The sequence below is a fragment of the Candoia aspera genome, chromosome 7 (assembly GCF_035149785.1).
Source record: "Candoia aspera isolate rCanAsp1 chromosome 7, rCanAsp1.hap2, whole genome shotgun sequence".
NCBI classification, from domain to species: Eukaryota; Metazoa; Chordata; class Lepidosauria; order Squamata; family Boidae; genus Candoia; species Candoia aspera.
In genome coordinates, this window is record NC_086159.1 from 42123462 (window position 1) to 42146588 (window position 23127).

The 23127-nt window shown below is 35.6% G+C and overlaps 1 protein-coding gene across 3 annotated transcripts in view; it reads left to right on the forward strand.

Annotated features, from left to right (window-relative positions):
- Positions 1-23127, forward strand: part of PPP1R12A (protein phosphatase 1 regulatory subunit 12A) — a 131889-nt gene that overhangs the window by 84768 nt on the left and 23994 nt on the right. For all 3 annotated transcript variants that reach the window (XM_063309003.1, XM_063309004.1, XM_063309002.1), the window contains exons 6-14: positions 1035-1109; positions 5987-6075; positions 6249-6406; positions 11207-11325; positions 16375-16587; positions 17960-18177; positions 19314-19481; positions 21280-21453; positions 22096-22186. In XM_063309003.1, the coding sequence (XP_063165073.1) occupies positions 1035-1109; positions 5987-6075; positions 6249-6406; positions 11207-11325; positions 16375-16587; positions 17960-18177; positions 19314-19481; positions 21280-21453; positions 22096-22186 (1305 nt within the window). The remainder of the gene's footprint in view (positions 1-1034; positions 1110-5986; positions 6076-6248; positions 6407-11206; positions 11326-16374; positions 16588-17959; positions 18178-19313; positions 19482-21279; positions 21454-22095; positions 22187-23127) is intronic.

Genomic DNA, 23127 nt, shown 5'->3' on the forward strand with positions numbered 1-23127 from the left:
GGGACCAGCAACTGCACTGCTAAGCAAAGCAGTCACTAAGTGGGAAATCACATGACCACGGCTGTCCTTTCCAGCTGGAAAGAGACAAGACTACTCAGTTTCATATCTTCAGCTTTTGTTTGCCTCCTAACCACTTCCCTGCCCTTTGGAATGCTCAAGTGCTTGCTTACTGTCTTCTATACTTTGAAAGCAGTGCAATTGTGCCACAGCCTGGGGCTGAGAGCCTCGGGGATGCTAGCTTACTTTCTTGAAATCTTTTTCTCTCTAATCTTTCTGCTCTGCAAGCGGGGGAAGAGAAAAAACTACATGTCAGGCACAGGACATGTACTGACTGTAATGGCGATCACGTGACTGAGGGATGAAGCAAAGATTGTAAATGGGCTGTAAAGTTATTTTTTCATCACTGTCGTAACTTCGAACAGTCACTGAACAAATGGTCAGTAAGTGAGGAGTACCTGTACAGTGCATAATACACGTGATAGCCAAAGTTACAGCATCACCCTATCATGTGATACCTCCTTCATTCCACTGGATTGTTACTGGATGCAGCTAGAATTGAAGACAGTCTCTTTCATGAGCAGTAAGACTGATAACATTCTCTACCGAGTTCAAAAGCTTTTACAACAGTATGCAAATGCGGGCTATAGCACTCCATCTTCATCTCCTGCCACTAACATCCATGGTCCTGTTTACATCTCAGCCAACATATTTTTCCTTTTTTTTTTTTTGGAAAATTAACAGTGTTTCAGAACAAAGCTTTAAGCTGCATCCACCATTTTTATTTCTTAAGAATTTATCCAGGGCTCTTGTAAGATTTAGTGATCAGTGCTACAGTTAACAGGATTGCTAATTTTCAGTCAAGATTGATTGATTGATTGATTGATTTAAAATCAGTGCGGGGGAGTCTGGCAATTGAGGACTCATTGGTATCTACAGTTACCATGTTCAGTAGGTTTCTTGGTGGCAGATTCTTGTTCTATATGGTTATCAGTTTAATTGCACCATAATCTGTTTATTATGTTTTTCTCCTGTAGGGTCAAACAGCATTTGATGTAGCAGATGAAGACATTTTAGGTTATTTAGAAGAGCTTCAAAAGAAACAAAATATGGTAAGCTCTTTCAGTATTGCAAGAATAAAATATGAACTAATATGAAGCTTCCTATTGGAATATATAGATCTAATACAAAAGGACATCCATGTTCCTGTTGAGTTCAAATTAAGAGCCGTTCAGACAGAATACTTTGAGCTAACATATTACAGCTTTTAAGCAATTTCAAAATATATTCTTGAAAGGAGCATAATTAAATTATATGATATGTTATCCACTTTACAAGAAAAGGCATGGATAAAAGTAAGATGGAAGAAGATGGTTAAACTAAATGTATGTGTAAACAATATAAGAAGACATGAGTAAACATTATAAGAAGGCATGCCATTTCATTGGTAAAAGGGATATATTTAATAAGCTCATGTATTTGTGACACCTAATACCATAGATAAACATAAATTAGCTCATGCTGCTACAGATTTACATCTGTTTACCCAATATGTATGGACATTGTTGCTTAGTGTTATATTCTTCGAGAAAAAAAGAAAAATTGATTATTTTTATCAATAATACCTTTTTCATGAAATTGATAATTTCACATGACTTGTATGGAAAATGATGCTATATTCTAGAATAGGAACATAGAAAACTTCCTTATAGCTGAGGCAAACCAATGAGCAAGGTCATTGGTTTGCCTCAGCTCAGCATTGCCTTCAGTGATTGATGGTAGCTCTCCAGGATTTCAGAGTAGAATCTTTCACAGCTATATCTGGAGAAAATAGGAATTAAACCTGGGACTTCCTTCATGCAGAGCCAAGTCTGTACCATTCAGCTACAGATTTTCCCTTCACAATGGAAACATTAATACATGTTCTATAAAGAATATCAGTACAATCTGTAGGAAACATTTTTATAGCAAGGATTGGGGAAAATATACATATTTGTCAAGAGCTTGAATTCATTTTACTTTCCTAGTATTGATCAGCCACTTTTTTCATTACCTAATACAAGTTTTGCGTTAGCTTAATGTTACGTTTCACAAGTACTCCTGGAACTTCATATTTGTTACATCAGAGAATAGGCATTCCATTTCTGATGATGTTGATGACTTAATACCTTGTACAGACCTGTGAAGATAGTTATATTTGATTTTGGAAAAAATGGTTTATTAATCTTGTTCACTTGGTAAGTCATTGCTGCCTGGGTTTTTTCAGGTCTTTCTTATTGCTTCTGATCTAAGTTCATCAGTGAGGCATGTTTGTCATATCCTTTATTATCTTTTCAGCCTCAGCTAAAAAAAATTTTGCTAATTACCCAAGGAATTTTAATTTTGTTTCTAACAATGTAACAGTATATACATTTTATACTGTACTGGGTTTTTTAATCTAATTTTATTTCAGCTCTTTTTGCTCATTTATTGTAGAGCTTTATTGACAATTTTTATTTCAATTTTTTAAAATTTTAATTTTAATTTTTTTTTTACTGAACCATAATTAACAAACATCATCAAGTACCTTTACTGAAATGTTTTTAGGCCATCTTAGAAGTTTGTTTTAAAGGGTGATACATAGTTTTTAAAATAAGTATGAATATTTAAATATGAATGAATAAATATGAATAACTATGAATAAATAAATAAGTATGAATAAGATAAGTAAGTATGAATAAGGTAAGTAAGTATCATCTGCAAGCTCTAGGAATAAAAGTTAAGGAGCACAGGAAAAAAAAGGAACTAGGATTAAATATAAGGAAGACCAAACTAATGACAACAGGTTCAGCACCCATCCTTAGAATTGACAATGAAGATATTGAAGTGGTAGATAGTTTGATCAACAGTAAAAGAACTAGCAGTCAAGAAATATTCTGCACACTAGCAGTTGGTAGAGTAGCAATGAAGGCCTTAGAAAAGTTATTCAGATGCCAAGGTGTGTGTGTACCTACAAAGATCAGTATCATGGAAGCAATAGTGTCCTATGACCCTTGAAAGTTAGTGTTTGAAGATACAGAATAGATAGGGTATAAAGGCTTTTGGATTTTGGTGTTGGAGAAGACTTTTAAGAATACCATGGATAGCTACGAAAACAACAAATGGATAATAGAACAAATCAGAGTTCTCATCCAAGGCACAAAAAACCAGGCTCAAATTTCCATATTTTGGACACATTATGCAAAGACCTAGCTCTCTAGAGAAGGTTCTAATGCTAGGAAAGGTGGAAGGAAAGAAAAAACGAGACCAGCAGCAAGGTGGATGGACTCAGTTACAGCAACATTGGGTGCACCATTAGATGATCTGAAGGACCAGGCAGGAGACAGATTGTCAGGAGAAAATCTATCTTTGTGATTGCTAAGGATAGATACCAACTTTATGGCATGTAGAGTCAATCAATCAAATAAGTATGAAAAATCTCAGGGGTTGAAATCTACAGATGCTATTCAGGTTTTAAATGGTGTTTATATCAATCATGGACTAGATGAATAATTACCATATTATTGTTTACAGAGAAAAAAATATCTCCTTGGTATTAATTAATATACACTACTAACATGCACTAAACAATGGCAGCTTGACTTGATGATATTTTCTGTCTATTATGCAGATTTTGCCATGTTATGGCAAATGTGCTTATCCTTTTCTGATAAAAGCACAGAAGAATAAAATAGGTCCATACAACCTGGAAATGTCAACAGAATTGGCATAATGTACTTAAACTAAGTATCTCTATAACAGTACAATGTAAAGCACATGGATTAATGAAAATAAGGGAGATGATGTTGACAGAAGTATACAAGAACCATTACATAAGCAAATAAAGCTGAGACATTATTTAAGTCCTGAGAAGCAAGGTAGTATTTGGAAGTGACTCAGGCAGACTCCTTCCTGATTCACTGGGGTATAAGAAGGAAGGGAGATGAAGCACAATTAGGCTTGCAAGATTCTGTTATTATCACCTGTCTCAATAAAGTATAGTTCTAGTCTTCCTGTGGAGTTGATTTTCTGGTCTGGACTGCCTAGTGAGGCTGACATGGATAACATTCTTAATTAAGATAGGTTTCATTGTAAGCCAAATCCAGATTAAAGAATTTTTTATCTCCTAAGTGTCAAAATGTAAGGAATGGCAAGATAGGAATCCCTTAAAGAAATACTTTCCATGGCTTCCTTCATGTAGCATTGCTTAGTTTAGCTTAGACTCAACTGACAAGGTAACACGTAGTAAAGTGGAATATTCACTTTTTAGCATCCTTGTGCTATAGTGCATTATTATAAAATGGGCTGTAACAAAGTAGAAGATAAAATGTTTAGCTTAATTAATATTGCATGCATATACAGTAGAAAGTCCTCCAATTAAATTCATCCCTCGCCACTACATTTTCTTAAATTCCCCAAAACAAGCAAAAGTTGTACAAGAAACAAGGTAACAAAATTGGACTGGATATGAATACTGTTACAAACTCAATAGGTGTCGTTACAACATAGGATAAGTATTCTGTTTAAGACTCAGAACAATCACATTGTACCTTGGATTTCAAAAGAAGAGTCATGGCATATTCAACCAGCCTACCTATTCACCGGTTGCCAAAATTCTTGCATTTTACCTCAAAACAATTCTGTCCAAAACATATGTTTTGGATCTGTACCTTAAAAAATTGTGTGCTTTGATCCAGATAGGGCCTATCTGAAAACTATTTTGAACATGGAATGGCCTACGCACAGAATGTTTTGCATATCCTAAATTCATGTCTTGCTACTATTTTTGGCTTTTGAGAACACTACTATCTAATCTAATGGAACCAAAAATCTAGATTTCTAAATTGTTCTTTCTGAGGCCATCTGAGGCCATCACAACATCTATGTGAATCATTATTAATAACTGTTCATTCATTGACTAAAGATACTGAAAGGCAGGAAAAGGCCTTTATTACAAGTTGGCAGAATAGTGACTATACATTTGTCTCCTGTCTTGGCTTGCCTTACTTTAGGATTACATATTAGCTCATTTCTTAATGAAAACTGGGAGTCTAAGAGTTAATGATGGCTTATTCAAGGTGGCAACTTGTTCTCCCCTACCCATTGCTTATTTCTTGCAGATGTCCATTTCTAGTACTGAATTAACAGAATGTAGATTACTAGTGTCTAGGCCAGTATTGCCTGTTCTGACTTCCAGTAGCCCTCAGGGTTCTTGTTAACAGGTGAATATTCTACATGCTGCTTCTTCAGGCAGTGTGGGAAGGCTTGTCTTTATTCCTTGTTTCCAAGCAAGAAGCACTGCTCAATCCTTTAGCTTTATAAGAGGTTGGGAAGGAGTTTAGGATACATGGTAGAATTAGTCCATCTTATTTCCAGGGTGTTTATTTAGCTGCCAACTAGAGCTTGTGGCCCCATAATACAAGCTGCCATCATATGCCACTGAAGGTAGGAAGGTATGCCTTCTCCATACTGAGCTAGAGCAACAAATGATCTGATGGGGATCCACATCTGCTCTGGGAATTTGGTATCCACTCTTCCCTAAGACTCCATCTTCTAATAACTGCCAGTTCTCAAGCTATTTTGAAGTTACAGAGATCCTTCTATTACTTGTGCTACCAAACACAGAAACTTCATTTAAATAGTAGTTTCTCTTACTTTACTTCGGGATCCCTTTTAAAAGCAGTGCTTAATAAAAACATTCCTTGGTTGTAAGCTAGCTTTGTTTTGTTTTGTTTTGTTTTATTTATATATTGCCTTTAGAGGGAGCTTACAGGATCTTCAGATGTGAGAGATGAGGATGCTACTAGGACAGTCTGTTTGCTTCAGGTCAGGGTTGCGTTTTATTCTAAATACTAGTATTGAAAGATTAAAAGATTTTACTTACTTTTGAATTAATAATACTGCAACTTTCTTAGGAAATTTTACATATAATAATTAAAAATCTAATTGAGTATTTTCACTTCTCTCACAGCTTCATAGTGAAAAAAAGGAGAAAAAATCACCTTTAATTGAATCAACTGCCAACATGGACAATAATCAGTCTCAAAAATCATTTAAAAAGTAAGTAGCTAAGCTGAAACTAACATTGGGGAGAGGGGCAAAGAAGGGTTAAGACTATAAAAAGTTGAATTGGAATATGCTGTAGAATAACATGGTCTACCCTGATATTCAGTTTTTCCCTTAAAAGTAGTAATTAAATAAATATTTCATGTTTCATAACATCATTGTTGCAGTAAAGAGACTTTGATCATTGAGCAAGACAAGAATCCATCAAACATTGAGTCTTTAGAACAAGAAAAAGGTGATGAAGAAGAAGAAGGAAAGAAAGATGAATCCAGTTGCTCTAGTGAGGAAGATGAGGAAGAAGATTCAGAATCTGAAGCAGAAACAGGTAATGTGGAAAAATATTTTGCTTTACCTTTGAATTTACTTTCATCTCATTTTAATTAATTGCTTGATTTAACTTCTGTTTCTTGTTTTATGTTTGCTGCTGCTTTAAAAAAAATAAAAATCAATGGAGAGGGACAGATGGAAGGCATTAAATAAGTTTCTTTTACTGGTTTATCAACCATTTAAATGGACAAATTAATCAATGGTTCCTTCATGGTCTGGCTTGAAAAAACCTATGTAGCGGCAATTGTAAAGGAGTTTTTTTATTCTTTAGAGAAAGGTCATATTGCATTGGATCAGTTTCTCTCTCTTACCATGTTTTTCGTGTTCTTAAAATATCTGTAAGAACCAGTTTGGTGTAGTGGTTAAGGCACCAGGCTAGAAACCGGGAAACTATGAGTTCTAGTCCCACCTTAGGCACAAAGCTAGCTGGGTGACCTTGGGCTAGTCATACTGTCCTAACAGTCAGGAACACGCTGAGATGAGGAATAAGTCTCTAGTGTTTTATTACTGCTACATTAGACAGAAAATCCTAACAAACTGAAGAAGCGTGAGAAAACCTGTACAGATAAACCCCAAAAGTCAAGGCGGGTCTGTTCTAAGTCTCTTTGAATGACTGTTCAGCTCTTCACTACTGTGCATGCGTTTTCCCCCTGGATAGGGGCCCCCTCCTGCTCACCATCAGTGCTCATGACACATACCCTCTCAGCCCTAGGAAGGAGGCAAAGGCAAACCACTTCAGAAAAACCTCGCCAAGAAAACTGCAGGAATTTGTCCAGGCAATCTCTGGGAATCAGACACGATTGAACAGATTAAAAAAAAATCTGTATATAATTTTTGGACAGCTCAATTAGTTTTATAAATAGATCTGAACTAGGTAACAATGTGAGAAACAAGTTACCATATTACATAAGGCCAAAATGAGTAAGCAAATCTGAATTACAGCAAGAGTTGAAAAATCTAAGATTGCATGCACTTATATTATCTTAAAGAGACTTTTGTGGTGGTGGGTTGCATTAATTTCGCAAAAGCATATTGCTAAAGTTAGCTTCTTTAAGATTGCTGTCTCCATCATATAAAGTCAAATGTGGCCTGAAGGGTAAGTGAGCAGTGATGATGCATGCTGAGATTACCTTGTTGAAAGTCTGAACAAACTGATGTGGGAAAATTAAATGTATGCTTCAAAGTGCTCTGTTTATGCAAACTACAGTGGTCACTTCTTTATTTTGTGCACTAATAGCTTGATTGTTTTTTATCTTATTAAGGAAAAATAAAGAATAATCTGTCAAATTTATACACAAAATACTGGATATGCCATTTTAAAAAATACACAAAGAGTTTGCAATGAATATGTTGGAAGCTGAACTTAGAAAATCACTTCTAGCAATCCAGTAATTAATCTTTATCTGGAAAATTATAGAAGAGTAATGTGTAAATTGTCCCTGGAGATCATTTAGGTTCCGTGTTGGAAAGCTAACTTTTGCTGTAGCATAACAATCGCAGCCTTGCAGACTTCTACAAAATAAATTCTTCTTTCCTTCTTTCCTGTAGACTCTATGGTTTTGCTGTATTGTATAATATGATTAATTTTAAAATAATGAACCCCCCAAAAAGTATACTTTTAGCTCACTTAATTATAATAATGTAAGATTGAAAATCTTCCTGCACTGTACATACATGTCTTCCAGTAATGGATTAAAGGTTCAGACTCATCACTTCAGCATCTCTTGAGTTACATGACTTCCATTACTGTGTTTTCTTTGTTGCTACTATGCAGTCTTGTGCCAGGAAAATATGACTGTGACACAAGAATTAATTTATGTAAACTTGGAGGTTTTTAAATATCAACAGGACTTTCATCATACTTTATTTGGCATGCTAGAGAACTTAACTTTTCCCTGAAGCTGAATCTCTGTGTTCCAAATTTGTACTTTCATTTTTTCCCCATTATTTATTACAAGGTGGATTCACAGTTCTACTGTAAGTACTGGTACTTGGAAAAAGATTCTAGATGGATTAGATGCCTATTACAATTCCTCTTTTGCATAATATGTATACAGACAGGAAGGAAGGTGACTCTCCACTCCATATATCAGTATTTCATTTTTTAATGGAAAGCGCTGAGAATATTATTTTAAAAATGTGCAGAACAAAGAAAGGGAATTCCCTAATTGTCAGTTTATGACAATTCCTTCCTCCAATATATTTAAAGCTATGTCAATTCACTGAGACTAGATTGTATATTAATTTGTTTAATATTTGTTTAGTTATTAAAAAGATATTTACTGTTATACATTGACATGTCACATATAATTACATCCCATATAGTCCATTATTTTTCTGGATGCCTTTGCTAAGTGTTGTAAAGCATGAAAGAGTGCCTTCCCAGTTGTTTCATTTGGGATTAAAAGCCACACTCTACTTGTCCAACTCTTAGATCAGACTTAGACAACCATGATCTGTGGAGCATGAACTGTTTCCCAGCCATGTTTTTGCAGCACATGAAAACTCTGAATTGTATTACTGACATTTGATGGAAGACTGACATTATTAAAAAGAAGCATTAAAATGGTGCATTGAGCTTCTAAAGGCTCAAAAATTTTAAAAAAGTCCTGAAATTCTGTGTTCATTTTCTCTGTTAAGGCTACGTCCCCTGTGACCTTGACTGGAAGAAAATAATCCCACCCACCACCATTACCCTGATATCTTTCTAGGCATTTAGGAACTATTCTTACGTTTTTAAACTTTTGCACTATTTATTCTTTCTAATTGTCTTAGACTTAGTTTTGGTTTTATCTTGTTTTTATTGTGGTGTTTTATCATACTTGTACTATTATCTTATAAGTTTATTATAAACATCTCTACACTACCCAGAACACTTCAATAACTTAGCAGATGAATACATTAATTAAAACAGCAATACCGTTTCTTTGTTGCATCCTATCGTTAATTAGTACCATGAATGATAGTAATAATCTGATCAATTTTTAATAACAAAATACGGTTTTCTGCTATGAAAATACACTGTGGCAAATATTCCTCTCACAACCCTCCCCCATTCCCTCCGCCCCGACTTGCAAGAAGGTTGGAAACTTGTTTTGTGCTTTAAACTTATTGTAATTCACTGTGCGCCTTATTCTGGTTTGCTTATGCATATTAGTTAACATGCAAGGATCAGTACTGTTTATTTGAATATAAAGATGGGGTTTAACTGTGATGCCTCCTATCCTGTATTTTTCTAAAAAAATAATATTCCTAGCACCTAAGTCTTTCATGTGATTTAAAAGTTCTTGATAATTTTAATTAATAAGCACATTGAAAGCCCTTGTCTGGAAAGCTGTTGGATTTCCTCCTTAGATGAGCGGTTAAATACGTTATAGGAGTGTGCTCTGATGTCCAGAATAACTTTGTATCTTAAAAGCCTATCTGAAGTGTAATTCTATTCTAATTGGAAATTATTCCTGGACTATAATTTAATACTGCATATGGATTTGTACCATACCCAAAATTTGATTTTTCTATATAGAATCTATATTTCAATTTCATGTGAAATTCCATTTCTAGAATTGATTCAGTTTATTATAGCTTATAGTTCCAGTTACTGGTTGATATTGTGTTAGCCATATATGGTTACCTTAAAGCTTAATAATGATCCTTAGTTTTTTCTTTACAAAGTGATATAATACATTTATAATTTCATAAATTAATGAAAAACTAATCTCCATGACATTTTAAATCCCTTGTTTACTTATTTGTATCATACTATTTGTACTTTACCCTTTTATTCTTTTTACATGTCTTATCTCTCCTTATCTATATTCTTTCTTTAAATGTTTAATTAAAAAAGAAAATGAAAGGCCTTGTTTGGCAAAGGTGGGGGGGGGGAGCTGAAATGTGAGTGGTGGGGTATTCTTTTCACTTTCTGCTTATCTTTGTCTTTCTCAGACTGCATCAACTCATTCATAATGATCACAGGGTAAGGGACATTCCCTTCCCTTGTCAGTCTTCTCTCTGGCATTCATTTGACAGCAGTGAAATATCTTTGCAGCAAAGGAAAAGGGATGATAGTTTTCTGCTGCTTAGCTGTTCCCAATTACTAGAGAAAGCAATCACAAACGTTTCTTGTCCAGTCTAGTCCCCTCTCCCTGCCGATTGGTAGATTAGTAGGAATAGCTAAGCACTAGAGAAGAGAGGGACAAAGAGGATATGATTTGTAAAGTGTGGCCACTACAAGTAGTCCTCAGCTTATGATGGCAATTGGGACTAGAATTGCCACCACTAAGTGATGCGGTCGTAAAGTGCAATGACACATGGCCACGTCGCTTAGCGACAATTCCGGCGGTCCCAGTTGCCATCATTAAATGAGGACCACGCAGGTCATTAAGCGGAGATTCACATGACCACAACTTCCGACTTCATGCTGGCTTCTCCGTTGACTTTGCTTGTTGGAAGCTAGCCGGGAACATTGGAAATAGCGATCATGTGACCACAGCTCGCTGCAGTGTCATAATTGCAAGCCAGGTTCCAAGCACCTGGATTGCAATCATGTGACCACAGGGATGCTGCAATAGCCAGAACTATGAGGACCATTGTAAGTACCATTTGTTCACAATTTTGTCAGTAGTTATAATAATTAGAAATATTTCTTAATAATATTAGCTCTTCAATTTTAGGGTTTAAACTAGTGCCTTTTGATTCATGTGTTCCTCAATGCTTTGAGTTTCCAAGTGTAGTCAATGCACAGTGGCAGAGCTACATACAGTACATTTATTTGCATAAATTGTAAATGTTTTTTTTATAGAAAAGAACAAATCTACAGCAAATAATTCAAGTACCAGCAATGTGCAAGCTTCTTCAATAGCTGTAACAACACCATCTGTTCCTACTGGTCAAGTGACACCTACATCACCTCTTAAAAAGGTAAAAGAGGCTTTTGTTCAGTTATTACTAGTACTAAGAGTTAATTGTATGTAGTTATATATCTATTTAAAAAGCAAAATTGTAATAATTATAAAATTTTTCATGTGTCTAAATCTGATGATATAAGGTAGCCTTTGCCAACCTGGCACCCTGCAGCTGTGTTGGTACTGTAGCTGCCAGAATTCACAGCTAGCATAACTAATCTGGTTATGAATTCTAGGAGTTGCAGTCCCAACACATCTCAGACACATACAGTTGAGAAGGCTTGTAGAAGGCCTTGACTTCCATTGAGAGAGAAAATGCTAAATACTGATGAATCATCACTATCAAGTAAACAGATCCATAACTCATAGGCTACACATAGGCCCTGGCTCCTTTGTTACAGGAAACAGATCTATTGCTTTTCTACTTCAAAGTGGTGGAAAAGCAGGAAGCTGGAACAGGATTGTTGGGTGGAAGAGTCTCCATTCTCCCTTTAGTAACTGAGAAACAATTGTCTTCAGAAGGATCACTTAGATGAACAGTGACAGTGTTTCTTCCCTGAGCAGCAACCATAGAGTGAATACATGCAATATCTAAATAAATGTGTGCTATGTGTCAGTGGGCCTTGGGACCCCAGATTGATAGGGATCTGATCAAGTGGCTAATTTGATTGTGTTTGTAGCTGCCGGGGGAGTGGGGGGTTAATGGGTTTTTATATTGTGGATTTTAATCCTGTAAGCCATCCAGAGTCACCATGCATGAGTTGGGCAGCCATATAAATTTGTTTAACAAATGAATAAAATAATAAGTTCAAGGGAGTTGCTGGTACCTAACTTACACAGTGGTGCTTAAACATTGTCAGCCCTTTTGAATTTTCAATATATGACCTAAGGCATGATCTGTTCTCCACACAAGCCCTAAACTAGATAAAGAAAACCCAATTCAATGAGTCAAAAAGGTTTTTTTTTCATATGGCATAGCAATTCAGTGTTCATGCTGCTTTTTCTTGCTGGGAAATCCTTGTGAGGTCCAGCAGCCAGATGTGTAGACTATTTAGCCATGACAAATCACGTTGCCTGGGGTGCACCATGAGGTGGCTAGTCTACATTGCACTGAGGTGGGCTGAGAGAAAGTGACTGGTCCAAGGTCACCCAGCCGGTTTTCATGCCTAAGGCAGGACTAGAACTCACAGACTCCTGGTTTCTAGCCCAGAACCTAAAAGTCAAAAACATAATACTTGTTCATTAATTTATTGAGGAAAATGATCCAAAGCTACATATTTCTGTGTGGCAAAGTATGTGAACCCTTGCTTTCAGGAACTGGTGTGCCCACCTTGGGCAGCAATAACTGCATCTAAACATTTCTGAAAACTGTTGATCAGCCCTGCACATCGGCATTTAGCCCATTCCTCCTTACAGAACAGCGTCAGCTCAGGGATGGTGGTGGGCTTCCTCACTGAACTGCCTGCTTCAGTTCCTTCCACAACATTTCTATAGTATTAAGTTCAAGAATTTGACTGGGCCATTCCAAAACATTAACCTTCTTCTGCTTTAACGATTCTTTGGTCATATGACTTGTATGTTTGGGTCATTGTCTTGCTGCATGACCCGCTTTCTCTTAAGCTTCAGTTCACAGACAGTTACCCTGACATTTTCTTGTAGAATTTTCTGGTACAATTCAGAATTCACAGTTCCCTCAGTGATGGCAAGCCGTACTGGTCCAGAGGCAGCAAAACAGGCCCAAACAATGATACTGCCCCCACCATGTTTCACACATGGAATAAGGTTTTTATGCTGGAAGCAGTGGTTTGCCTTCCATCAAACATAACACTTTTCATTCAAGCAAAAAAGTTCTATTTTGGTCTCATACATCCACATAACTTTCTTCCAGTAGCCTTTTGGCTCATCCATGTGGTATTTCACAAAGTGTAGATGGGCACCCATGTGTTTTTTGCAGAGTAGTGGCTTTTACCTTGCAATCCTGCCATGCACACCATTGTTCGGTGTTCTCCTGATGATCTCACGAATACTGATGTATTCCAGTGTAAGAGAGGCCTTTAATTCCTGGGGTTCCTTGAGACCTGCCTTGCTCTTGGTGTGATCTTGGTTGTTCAACCACTCCTGGGGAGGATTACAGTGGTGTTGAATTGCCTCCATTTGTACATGATCTACCTGGCAGTGGACTGTTGGACTCCAAACTCTTTGGAAACACTGTAGTTCTGTAACCTTTTCCAGCTTGGAGAGCATTAACAACTGTTTTTGGAGGTTCTCAGAAATCCCTTGTTCAAGCCATGACACTTCCACATAACTGTGTTGTGAAGATCAGACTTTGATAGTGAATACCCAGAGTTCTGTTCTTTAAATAAGGCAGGTCCTCCCACACTCACACCTGATTATCATCCTGTTGATTGAAACACCTGACTCTGATTTCCTCCTACAAATGTAGTCCTTCTTTTGGGGGAGATGGTCGGTAACAAAATTTGAATAATAAATAAATAATAAAATGAACTGATAATCCTAGTGGTTCACATACTTTTGCTACACACAAATATGTAGCTTTTGTGTTGCTTGTATGTTGTAGAGCAAGCATTTTAATTACTTACCAATTGTAAAAAAAAAACCCACAAAACCTTAAACACTACCAATTGAGCTGGACCACTGATGTGAACTGTGTTGTATAGTTTTACTGGCAATAATAAAGAAATGTTTACTATTTCCTTCTCCTGGAATATTTTTTCAGTTTCCCCTAACCTACAATCCTTGGATTTCCTTGATAGTCTTTCATCCAAATACTGTGTAGTTTTCTGAAACTTAGTCACACCATTTTGTCACTTTCTTACATCAAATGCTTATTTTCCTGGGAAGCATAGTATTGGGTATTCCTTAAAGGGTTGCTGATACATGATATCCTGAAGCTGAAGCCTCTTTTGGCTTTAGATTCAGAACATAGCACATTTGTACTTCGCTACATATTATGTGAATATGAAGAAGCACCAGTTATGTCAGCTGATACTTAATAAGCAGTAGGTTTCAACTATTTCCACATCCAGTTGCAATACTAATGGAACTTTTATCCACGCTGCTGTGAACTTCATCAAGGTAGCGGTGATCCTTAGTGTGAAAGAAAGTACGTGCCTCTGAATCAATTTTCTTCTACAACTCTTTTCCTTCTGACTTTCCTTTATTTGTAAATGCTTTTTTTCTCCCTTCCCTTTCTTCTCCTCCTACTATTCCTCTTCTTTATTTTCTTTCCCTGAATGTTTGGGGGTCCTCCATCAGCTTTTGTGAAGCTTTTGTGAATCTTTACATCAACATTTTAATGTATTTTTAATTCTATAATCATTAGGGATTTTTTGTGGAATAAACTTAAAAAACAAAGAGTGTACTGCACTTTTGTGAAAAATAAATAGGGTAGAAATTCATGTAGCCTTTTAAAGCAAACACTACTTTTTTTTTTTTTTTTTGGTTCAATCTTTATATCTCTTTTGTGTGTCTTGTCCCAATTGGCTTTAGTATGACTTTCTTCCTCCTGTCATACCTGTGGCGGACTCTGTAGATCCTGCATCATGGAGGCAGGGCTTACGTAGAACTGGCATAGTTCTTGTGCCAAGTAAAGGTGGAAAGTCTCTGGTGAGGGCTTTGTATGTTTAGCTTCTTTTTCCAGGTTACCAAATAACAACTGTCAATTCAAATGCTGGCACTGTAATTGCATGATTTTAAACTGTTGTTTTTGCATCATTGCAAGTGTGTATTCATAGTGTAACATTTAAAGCTAACCTTTGGAAAAAATAATTCGTTATTTGGAGTTTTAACTTGCTCAGGAAATGGTGTGAGGCTTTTTTCTTCTTCTCCAGAAATATAAAATATATAGGGAAACTACTATTGAAAATATCCCATGAAGCATGGAATTCTAGAATTAAAATTATTGAAAATTAGAATGTGTCTTCTGTGACCTGTTTGTAGACCCTAAGCAAAATTCTTGAACTTTGACAGAAGAAACATTGTTTCCATTCATCCCCACCTTATTTACCATAGTCTCAAATTAAATAAATGCTTTTGTTAGAAAGTAAAACACCAAACAGATTACTCCATGTGCTACCAGAAATAGTGGATTCACACATTATGCAAAGCCATATTCATGGTTTAGTGTTTAGCACTGTGTGCAAACCAGACCAAAATGACTTCCTAACAAACTATGAAAATCATAGTCACATCTTAGTGCAATATATGAATTCAGCCAATATTGCAGTATTATTGCACACAAGAAACCCAGCATCTTCTTAGTTATAGTTTAATCATGAAACTTTTTCATTGCTTCTGATTGGCTAGGAAAGAACACTGCCTTTCATTTTGGAGGGAGGACAAGTGGTACTAACAAAATCATACTTTTGAAGATAATATGTTTTTCATTATTAGGCATTCTTTTGGAAGTATTCCTTTGAGGAAGACAGCATCCTGGGCAGCAGCATGTTTTTAAGAGATGTTTTTTAAGGAGGCTTGCTAAAATTAGTTTCCAAACAATCTATATGGAAACAAACTTCATGTAACTTTGAACCATGCTTCACATAGTTGCTGTGTTTGACCCTCTGATGAAGTCATCTGTAATGTTTATTTTTGCATTTTTTAGGTTTTATAAGTACTAGTGGATTCATTGCTACATTCTTTAGATATAGCATCCATGTTGGATAAATGTGTTTTGAGCAAGGTAGACTTCTAACCTTCACAAACCCCACAAAGTAGAAAACAGAGTTGCTAGCCTGAACTCCTGTTCTCAAAATGCCTATTGTGTGGTTGATATCATACCTTCATTCTGTAACAAAGAAACTTTATGTTGTCCCAAATATTCTTTCGTTTGGCATCAAAGTTGGTCACCATGTAATTAAGCAGGATGGTGCTATTTCCCTGGTTTATGTATCCATGTCAGTGAACATAGCAAAAGCATTCTTTATTGCTGTTGAGATTCTAGAATTTCTTGTATTCTGGTCTCTGCATGTCCTTTCTTAAACGTTTGATTGCACGGTGGATGCTTGGAAGCATGCTTATACAAAAGCAACTCTGTGTTTTCCAGTTTCCAACTTCAACTAAGGTTTCTCCCAAAGACGAAGAACGTAAAGATGAGTCCCCTGCTTCTTGGAGATTAGGTCTTCGAAAGACTGGCAGTTATGGGGCTCTGGCAGAGATTACAGCTAGCAAAGAAACTCAGAAAGAAAAAGATTCAACGGGTGTTATGCGTTCAGCTTCAAGCCCTAGATTGTCCTCTACATTAGACAACAAAGACAAGGTAACTTTTTTCCTCCAAAATGCACAACATAATTAAGTTGTTGCTTAATTAAGTTATTTCTGGTAGTGAGCTCTGACCAGAATGGTACATGTTTGAATGACAACCAGACTGAAAATACGAACCAGATTCTCATGTCCGTAGTTTATGGATTAAGGTCTTTACCCGTATGAATTATAAAGTTGGTTTGGAACACATGAAATCTCAGTGAGGAGCAGGGTTTCAAGTGTCTTTCTATGTATCTTTCTTTGGTTCTTGTCTAGTATATTCAAACAAGTGTCTTGCAGAAAGATTATGGCATCTCTTCCATCCCTCCCCCAGGTATCATCAGTCTGTGATTATTATGCATACAAGGTTTTAACTGCTTTCTTTCAGTGTAGTAAAACAGTCTTCTTCAGCAATTTGAGGGTGCAGAATATTTCTACTGCCCTAACACCTTGTGGTGGGAAAGTAATTCTCTGCAATTCTCTGGTTATTGTCCTTTCTGTACTTTAGTTCAGGTTTAGCAACTAATTAGCTTTCTAGGTTTTAATTTTGTAAGTATTTTAAAGTATAAATCAGAAGGAGTCTGGTAGCACCTTTTCAGATTAACAAATTTTATAAAAAGTTGTACGCTTTTCTACACTACAGCTCACTTCATCAGATGCATGGAGTAGTTAAAGTGATATAGCATTTAAATTAGGATGTGTTAGGGGAAAGGAAGTAGAAGATAGAGTGGTTATGCAGATGCAGATTACAAATACCTTATCAATTAATTGTTGTAATATGTTAAAAACTCATTGTTTTTATTGAGACTTTCTGAGATAGTCTGAAACTTTTTAAAGTATGTGAGACCAGCAGTTTCTCACTCAGTTGTGCTGTTGAAGTTTCTTTGTTCCAAAATAATTACTTTGAAGATCTTTAACTGAGTGTTTTGGGAGGTTGAAATACTCTGATATTATTTTGTCCTAATTTTGAGACCTGATGTCAAACTTGTATTCATTAATTCTGGTGCATAAAGTCTGACTTGATTATTTGATCTAGAATCTAGAGCATGGCCAGGTGATGATGATACTTTAGAGGTAGAACACAAGATACTTAGATTAATTTCATGAAGCCCTTAGTTTGATTTTAGATTTTTTCTTCAAGTTCTCTTGTTTCAAAGAAAATAAGAAAGCAGGAAAATATTTAAATTTCTTTATTTCTGCACTATATTATTCAAATGCTCTTCTGTGCTCAAATTGATTGAAGGAAATGGTAAATTTAAAATGGAATAAACGTATCAGGAATGTGTGTACTTACAGAACCACTACATTGTGGAAATAGCTTTTTTAAAAACTAAAACTTTAAATTGTTTGTGCTAAAGTGAACTGTTATTTTAAAAAATTCCTTACAGGAGAAAGATACAAAAACAACTAGACTTGCATATGTCACACCTACAATACCAAGACGGCTGGCCAGTACATCTGATATTGAAGAGAAAGAAAATAGGGATTCTTCAGCCAGTATAATACGTGGTAGTGGTTCTTATACTAGAAGAAAATGGGAAGAAGATGCAAAGAAAAATATCTCAAATGAAGGAACTTCATCACTAAATTCAAGCTATCAGAAAAGGTAAATAACTAAGACTTTATGATATGAGGATTTTGCGAATTTTCCAGAAAGATTTGGAAAAAGTAAGAGTGTAAAAGAATGTTAACCTTTTTTCTTTGAGCTGTATAGTGGGTGCTTGGTTTTTGAGTATAATTTTATTTCAAAGAGAAATTTAAAGAACAGCATCATTTAAATGTTTCAGTATATTTCAATATATTCAACATATTATATATTGAATATATAAAAAGAATAGTTTTCCATAAATGAAAAATGACAATTATTTCATTATTGCAGTGTTTCCTGTAGTTGCCTGACAGGAAAACTGACTTTGGTCTTACCCCCCATCTTTTGGCATGAGTATATTCACATATGAGGTGTTGAGGGGGGTGGTTATTATTCTCTAAGATGTTTCTCTGTGTTTGTAATTTTTTTTCTATCTGCTTTTCCTTTTGCGGGGAATCATGTTAAATTTCGAGTTGTCTGTCTTTTGATATTAATAACTACAAAGCTGATAGGAGCACTTTATGTAATTCCCTGTTGTTGTTGTTTTACATGGTCTTCCATGATGTAATAAAGTAAATATTACATCAGAGTCACTTCTTGTGAGATGGGTGGCTATACAAGTTGGATGGATGGATGGATGTAAGAGTATTGGCTTTCCTGTTACTGTCTTTGAAGCAACAATAGCAGCAGGATTACCCTTCATTGATATGACTGTTCTAGAGATGTATCAATTCTTCACTAATGAGTTTGTTTTATAATTTTTATTCCTTCATAACCTGGGAAAAAGTACTCATTTTGGGTTTCTTAAAAAATTATTTTTAATGGAATTTCATTTTTTGACTTTTACCTGCAGAGTAGTAATTAAAGTTATTATTAAATATATAAAACTAGTATTAATAATTACATCATGCCATTTGATAAATATGCCGTAATATTCCATGCATATATACAAGCATGTTGTTTTACTTGGTTTTAAGGCTTTGTAATCATATCTGGAAGGTGGAAAAGTAGTATTCATGTATTATAATGATCCTTCTTTTCCCTATCCTTTAGTGAGTTTAATTGGGGTTTGGTCAGGATGGATCAAGAAATCTTCATGTAAGAATATGTTGTTTCTTTTTGTATATTACAATTTTTTAAATTTTATTTGGTAGTGGTTCCTTTGGTAGAAGACAAGATGACTTGATTAGCTCTAGTATTCCAAATATTACATCCATATCAACCATTACCTCTCTGACTGGTCTTCAGAAAAATCTGCTTTCTAGTGCAAGCACTGCTGCAAAGGCCACAACAGGTTCAGCGACATCAACCATGCAAAGCAGGTGAGATTGATGTGCTTTTTACTTCATCCACTGTGGGCTTTTTGTGCATAAGATACTGGGCGTGCAGTTTTGTGCTGGCTGTAGATTTTTCTTTTTTACATATAAAAAGAGTGTGGCCACCATCTTTAGCATTTTACATATGAAAGCTATAATTATATACCAGGTGGATTAAAAGCATTTGAGACAAGAGTAATAGCACATCTATTTACTGGCTTTCAAAAATGTGCCTGTAGGACATAGATCTGTGAGAGATGTTCAGTCAACATTTTTATGGTATGTATTTCTGGTTCTACGATGAGTCCCAAACTCAGTCCTTTGGTCTAAGACTTAAATGGCATCAATTAAAACTCGAGACCAGTAATAGATATTAACTATTGACTTAAATTAATTTTCAACTCAAGTTGTAATGGTGCTTTGACTCTAAGATAAATTCCTGTTTTCTTGGTGGAAATCACTTAGTTGTACCTTAAGGTATTGTGGACTTAATGCACTGATTTCCGTAGGTTTTGTACAAGCCAAATCATTATTCAATTATGTTGCCAGAGATATTGATCTCCAAAATGATTTCTGCCAGCTTCCACCTTACTTTATCCCAGAAAGATCAGAAAAAAGTTTTTACATTGACCCACTGTAATCCCCCCATCTGTTTTTTTGGAGAGCGACATTCCTAAAAAATTGTGTGTATTTAATCAATCCATTTATTTAGCTGCCCATCTCATATATATGACTCTGGGTGGCTCACAAACAATTAAAAATATAAAAATACCAAAACAATACAATGATTACAATTTAAGAACAATAAAAATATTTTTAAAAAGCCATCCAACAAAATCCATAACAGAGGTGTTCTCATATCCATCAGTAACACTCAATACAGCCACTGCACAGGCTCTGCCCCATTTCCAGGTCCCCACATCTGATGGCAAAACCATGTTTTCAGGGCCTTATGAGAAGCCAGCAAGGTCGAAGCCAATCTGATTTTCGGGGGGATGATGTTCCAAAGGGCAGGAGCCATGACAGAAAAGGCTCTCTTCCTGGGCCCCGCCAGATGACACTCCCTGGCCAGTGGAACCCAGAGCATGCTCCTCCTGCTGGACCTGACAGGATGGGTAGATGTAATTGGAGAGAGGCCCTCATGACTATGTGCATGTGTTGAGGGGGAAATCAAAACTATGGGTCAGGTACTGCTGTTTTGCCTCTTTTATACTGTTATGTGGGAGATGGGTGGGTGGGTATGTATCCAATTATGATACAGTATTTAGATAAGACTGAGGATATCTACCAATCTCCTATTCACTGATCAAGAAGTGGAAATTTCAGGTAGTCTATCTAGATTCTCTCAGTGGAGATGATAAACATAAATATTGCTTCAAGTAGAGTAAATCCAAGTATTACTGTATGTTAATATAATTTGACATTTGTTTGGGCGTATTATTTTAGCCATATTATGTTTAGATTTCAGTGCATCATTTTATCATTTTACTTTTAAGTTGCTCTGGTGTATGACAGTAATTATCTATCTGTCTATCACATCCAATCCATATGCACGTTGGCTCAAAATCCAGATATTCACATTAAATAATAGCTATACATAATAATAAAATCAGTACTTGAGGAATAAGGTGAAAAGATAACCTAGTAAACTCACCTGGAACCATTTTAAAACAGAGCTTTAGCAAGCTTGCATATTTTTAAAAAAGTAAAAAAAATCATTCCTTTGTACTACACTCTTAGTAAACTGCTTTTATGGTTTAGCCATTTTCCCTTCTCTTTTTCTGTTGTTGCTGGGATCCTGTAGTACCTCAAATCGTTTATGGGCTGAGGATAGTACTGAGAAAGACAAAGACAATGTTTCTACAGCACTGACTGTTCCTGTTGCACCATCAGTTGTAAATACTGGGGTTACTACAGCTGCCTTGACTACAACTACTACTGGTACTGTGTCATCTTCAGAAGTCAGGGAGAGACGCAGGTGTGTAAAAGTTGTGCAAATATTACTTCTCATATGCAGATTGATAAGAGTAATTTAGCTTCTTGCTAAATATACATTCAAGCCACTGTACAAATATATTATACTTTCCTCACATAAGATGCATGTTATGAGAGGTTTGTTCTTTCTGTAGTTCCTTGCAAATTTTAAATTTAACACAATGTGTAGCATTTAGTATTTCCATTGTCATAGCCTTTCTTTATGTATAGATTATTGAGAAGAATATTAATGAGAAGAATTTATTAACCCTTTATAGGTGAAGATTGATTGATTGATTGTTTATTTAAAAACACTACCAAATAGAAATGCAGAAGCAAATAGAAAATAGAATAGAAAAATAGAAAAGAAGAGATTTACCAGCTGTATAAAATTAAAGTAACATTTCAGGATAGCATCAAATCAGTGCTGCATATTAACTTGAGAATTCAAAATGATTATTAAGATCAGCTAAGCATATGTTAATTATCATGCAAACATCCTCTTGTCTCTTGAATTAGAAATTCAACACAGGCTGTTGCGATCTTAGCATTATTTAACCAAGAATATCAAGGGTTTTTTTTCCTGTGTTATCCAAAAGTTCAATCATTTTGTCCAGAATATTAGCTAGCAGATATTTCATTCCAGGTCATACCTCACTCCAGTTCGGGATGAAGAATCTGAATCCCAAAGAAAGGCTAGATCAAGGCAAGCGAGGCAATCCAGAAGATCCACACAGGTACAGCAATCTTTGGGCATCTTATTACCATCTAAAAAACTGGTGGTATTTTGTGCTTTGTATTTTTTTAGATCCCGCCAAAATATATGATTATATAAAGAAGTGATGGCCTTTTACAGTGATCCACAAATGTCCTGTTTGGCTTACTGTATTAAGCACATTTTTATTTTACTGAAATTTTATCATCTTTTTCCTAAACTTTGTCTTAATTTCACTAGCCACATTCAAGGAGTTGTTGCTGAGATTTTACCCAATTACAGGAAAGGATGCATTTGCAAAATAAAAGAGAGTTGAAAGACTGAAATTGGCTAGTACTGCTGTGATTAAAAAAAAAGGCATGCCATAATCAAATCCAATCAAATATCTTTATTACGGTCTTTGACCAGCCTTTAGAATAGAAAAAGAAAAATAGTTTAGTATAACAATTTGTTATCAGAGGAAAAAAGGAAAACAATAAAACAGTGAAACCACATACCTAATTAAAAGTTTTGCACAATTGTATGACTTGATACAAATATTTGGCCACCTTGGGTGTGAGTGTAGAATTAGCATCCCTTAAAAAGTAATAAACATAAAATCTATTGGTATGAGCCTCAAATTTAGAGATGATCAAAGCATGATCATCATAAAAGGACACCAATGAGGACATGGGCAAGAGTTTCTGTCTCCCTGAAACCACAAGGGCAAAGTCTCTGTGAATAAGGAGTCCTGTGAAATCTTCCTGCCAGCAGTGCTGAAGGGAAGGCATCAAAGCAGGCTCTGGAAAAGGCCCATCTATATTTGCTTAGGGAACATGCCATAATGAAATTTGGAGCAGGAGGGATTTCTTTGAATTTGACTATAAATACCTGTGCACAAAATATATGATTAGCGTAAAATTGTGAATAATTATGAATTATGTTAATACATAAAAAGAAAAGGATTTTAATCTTTTACTGTAA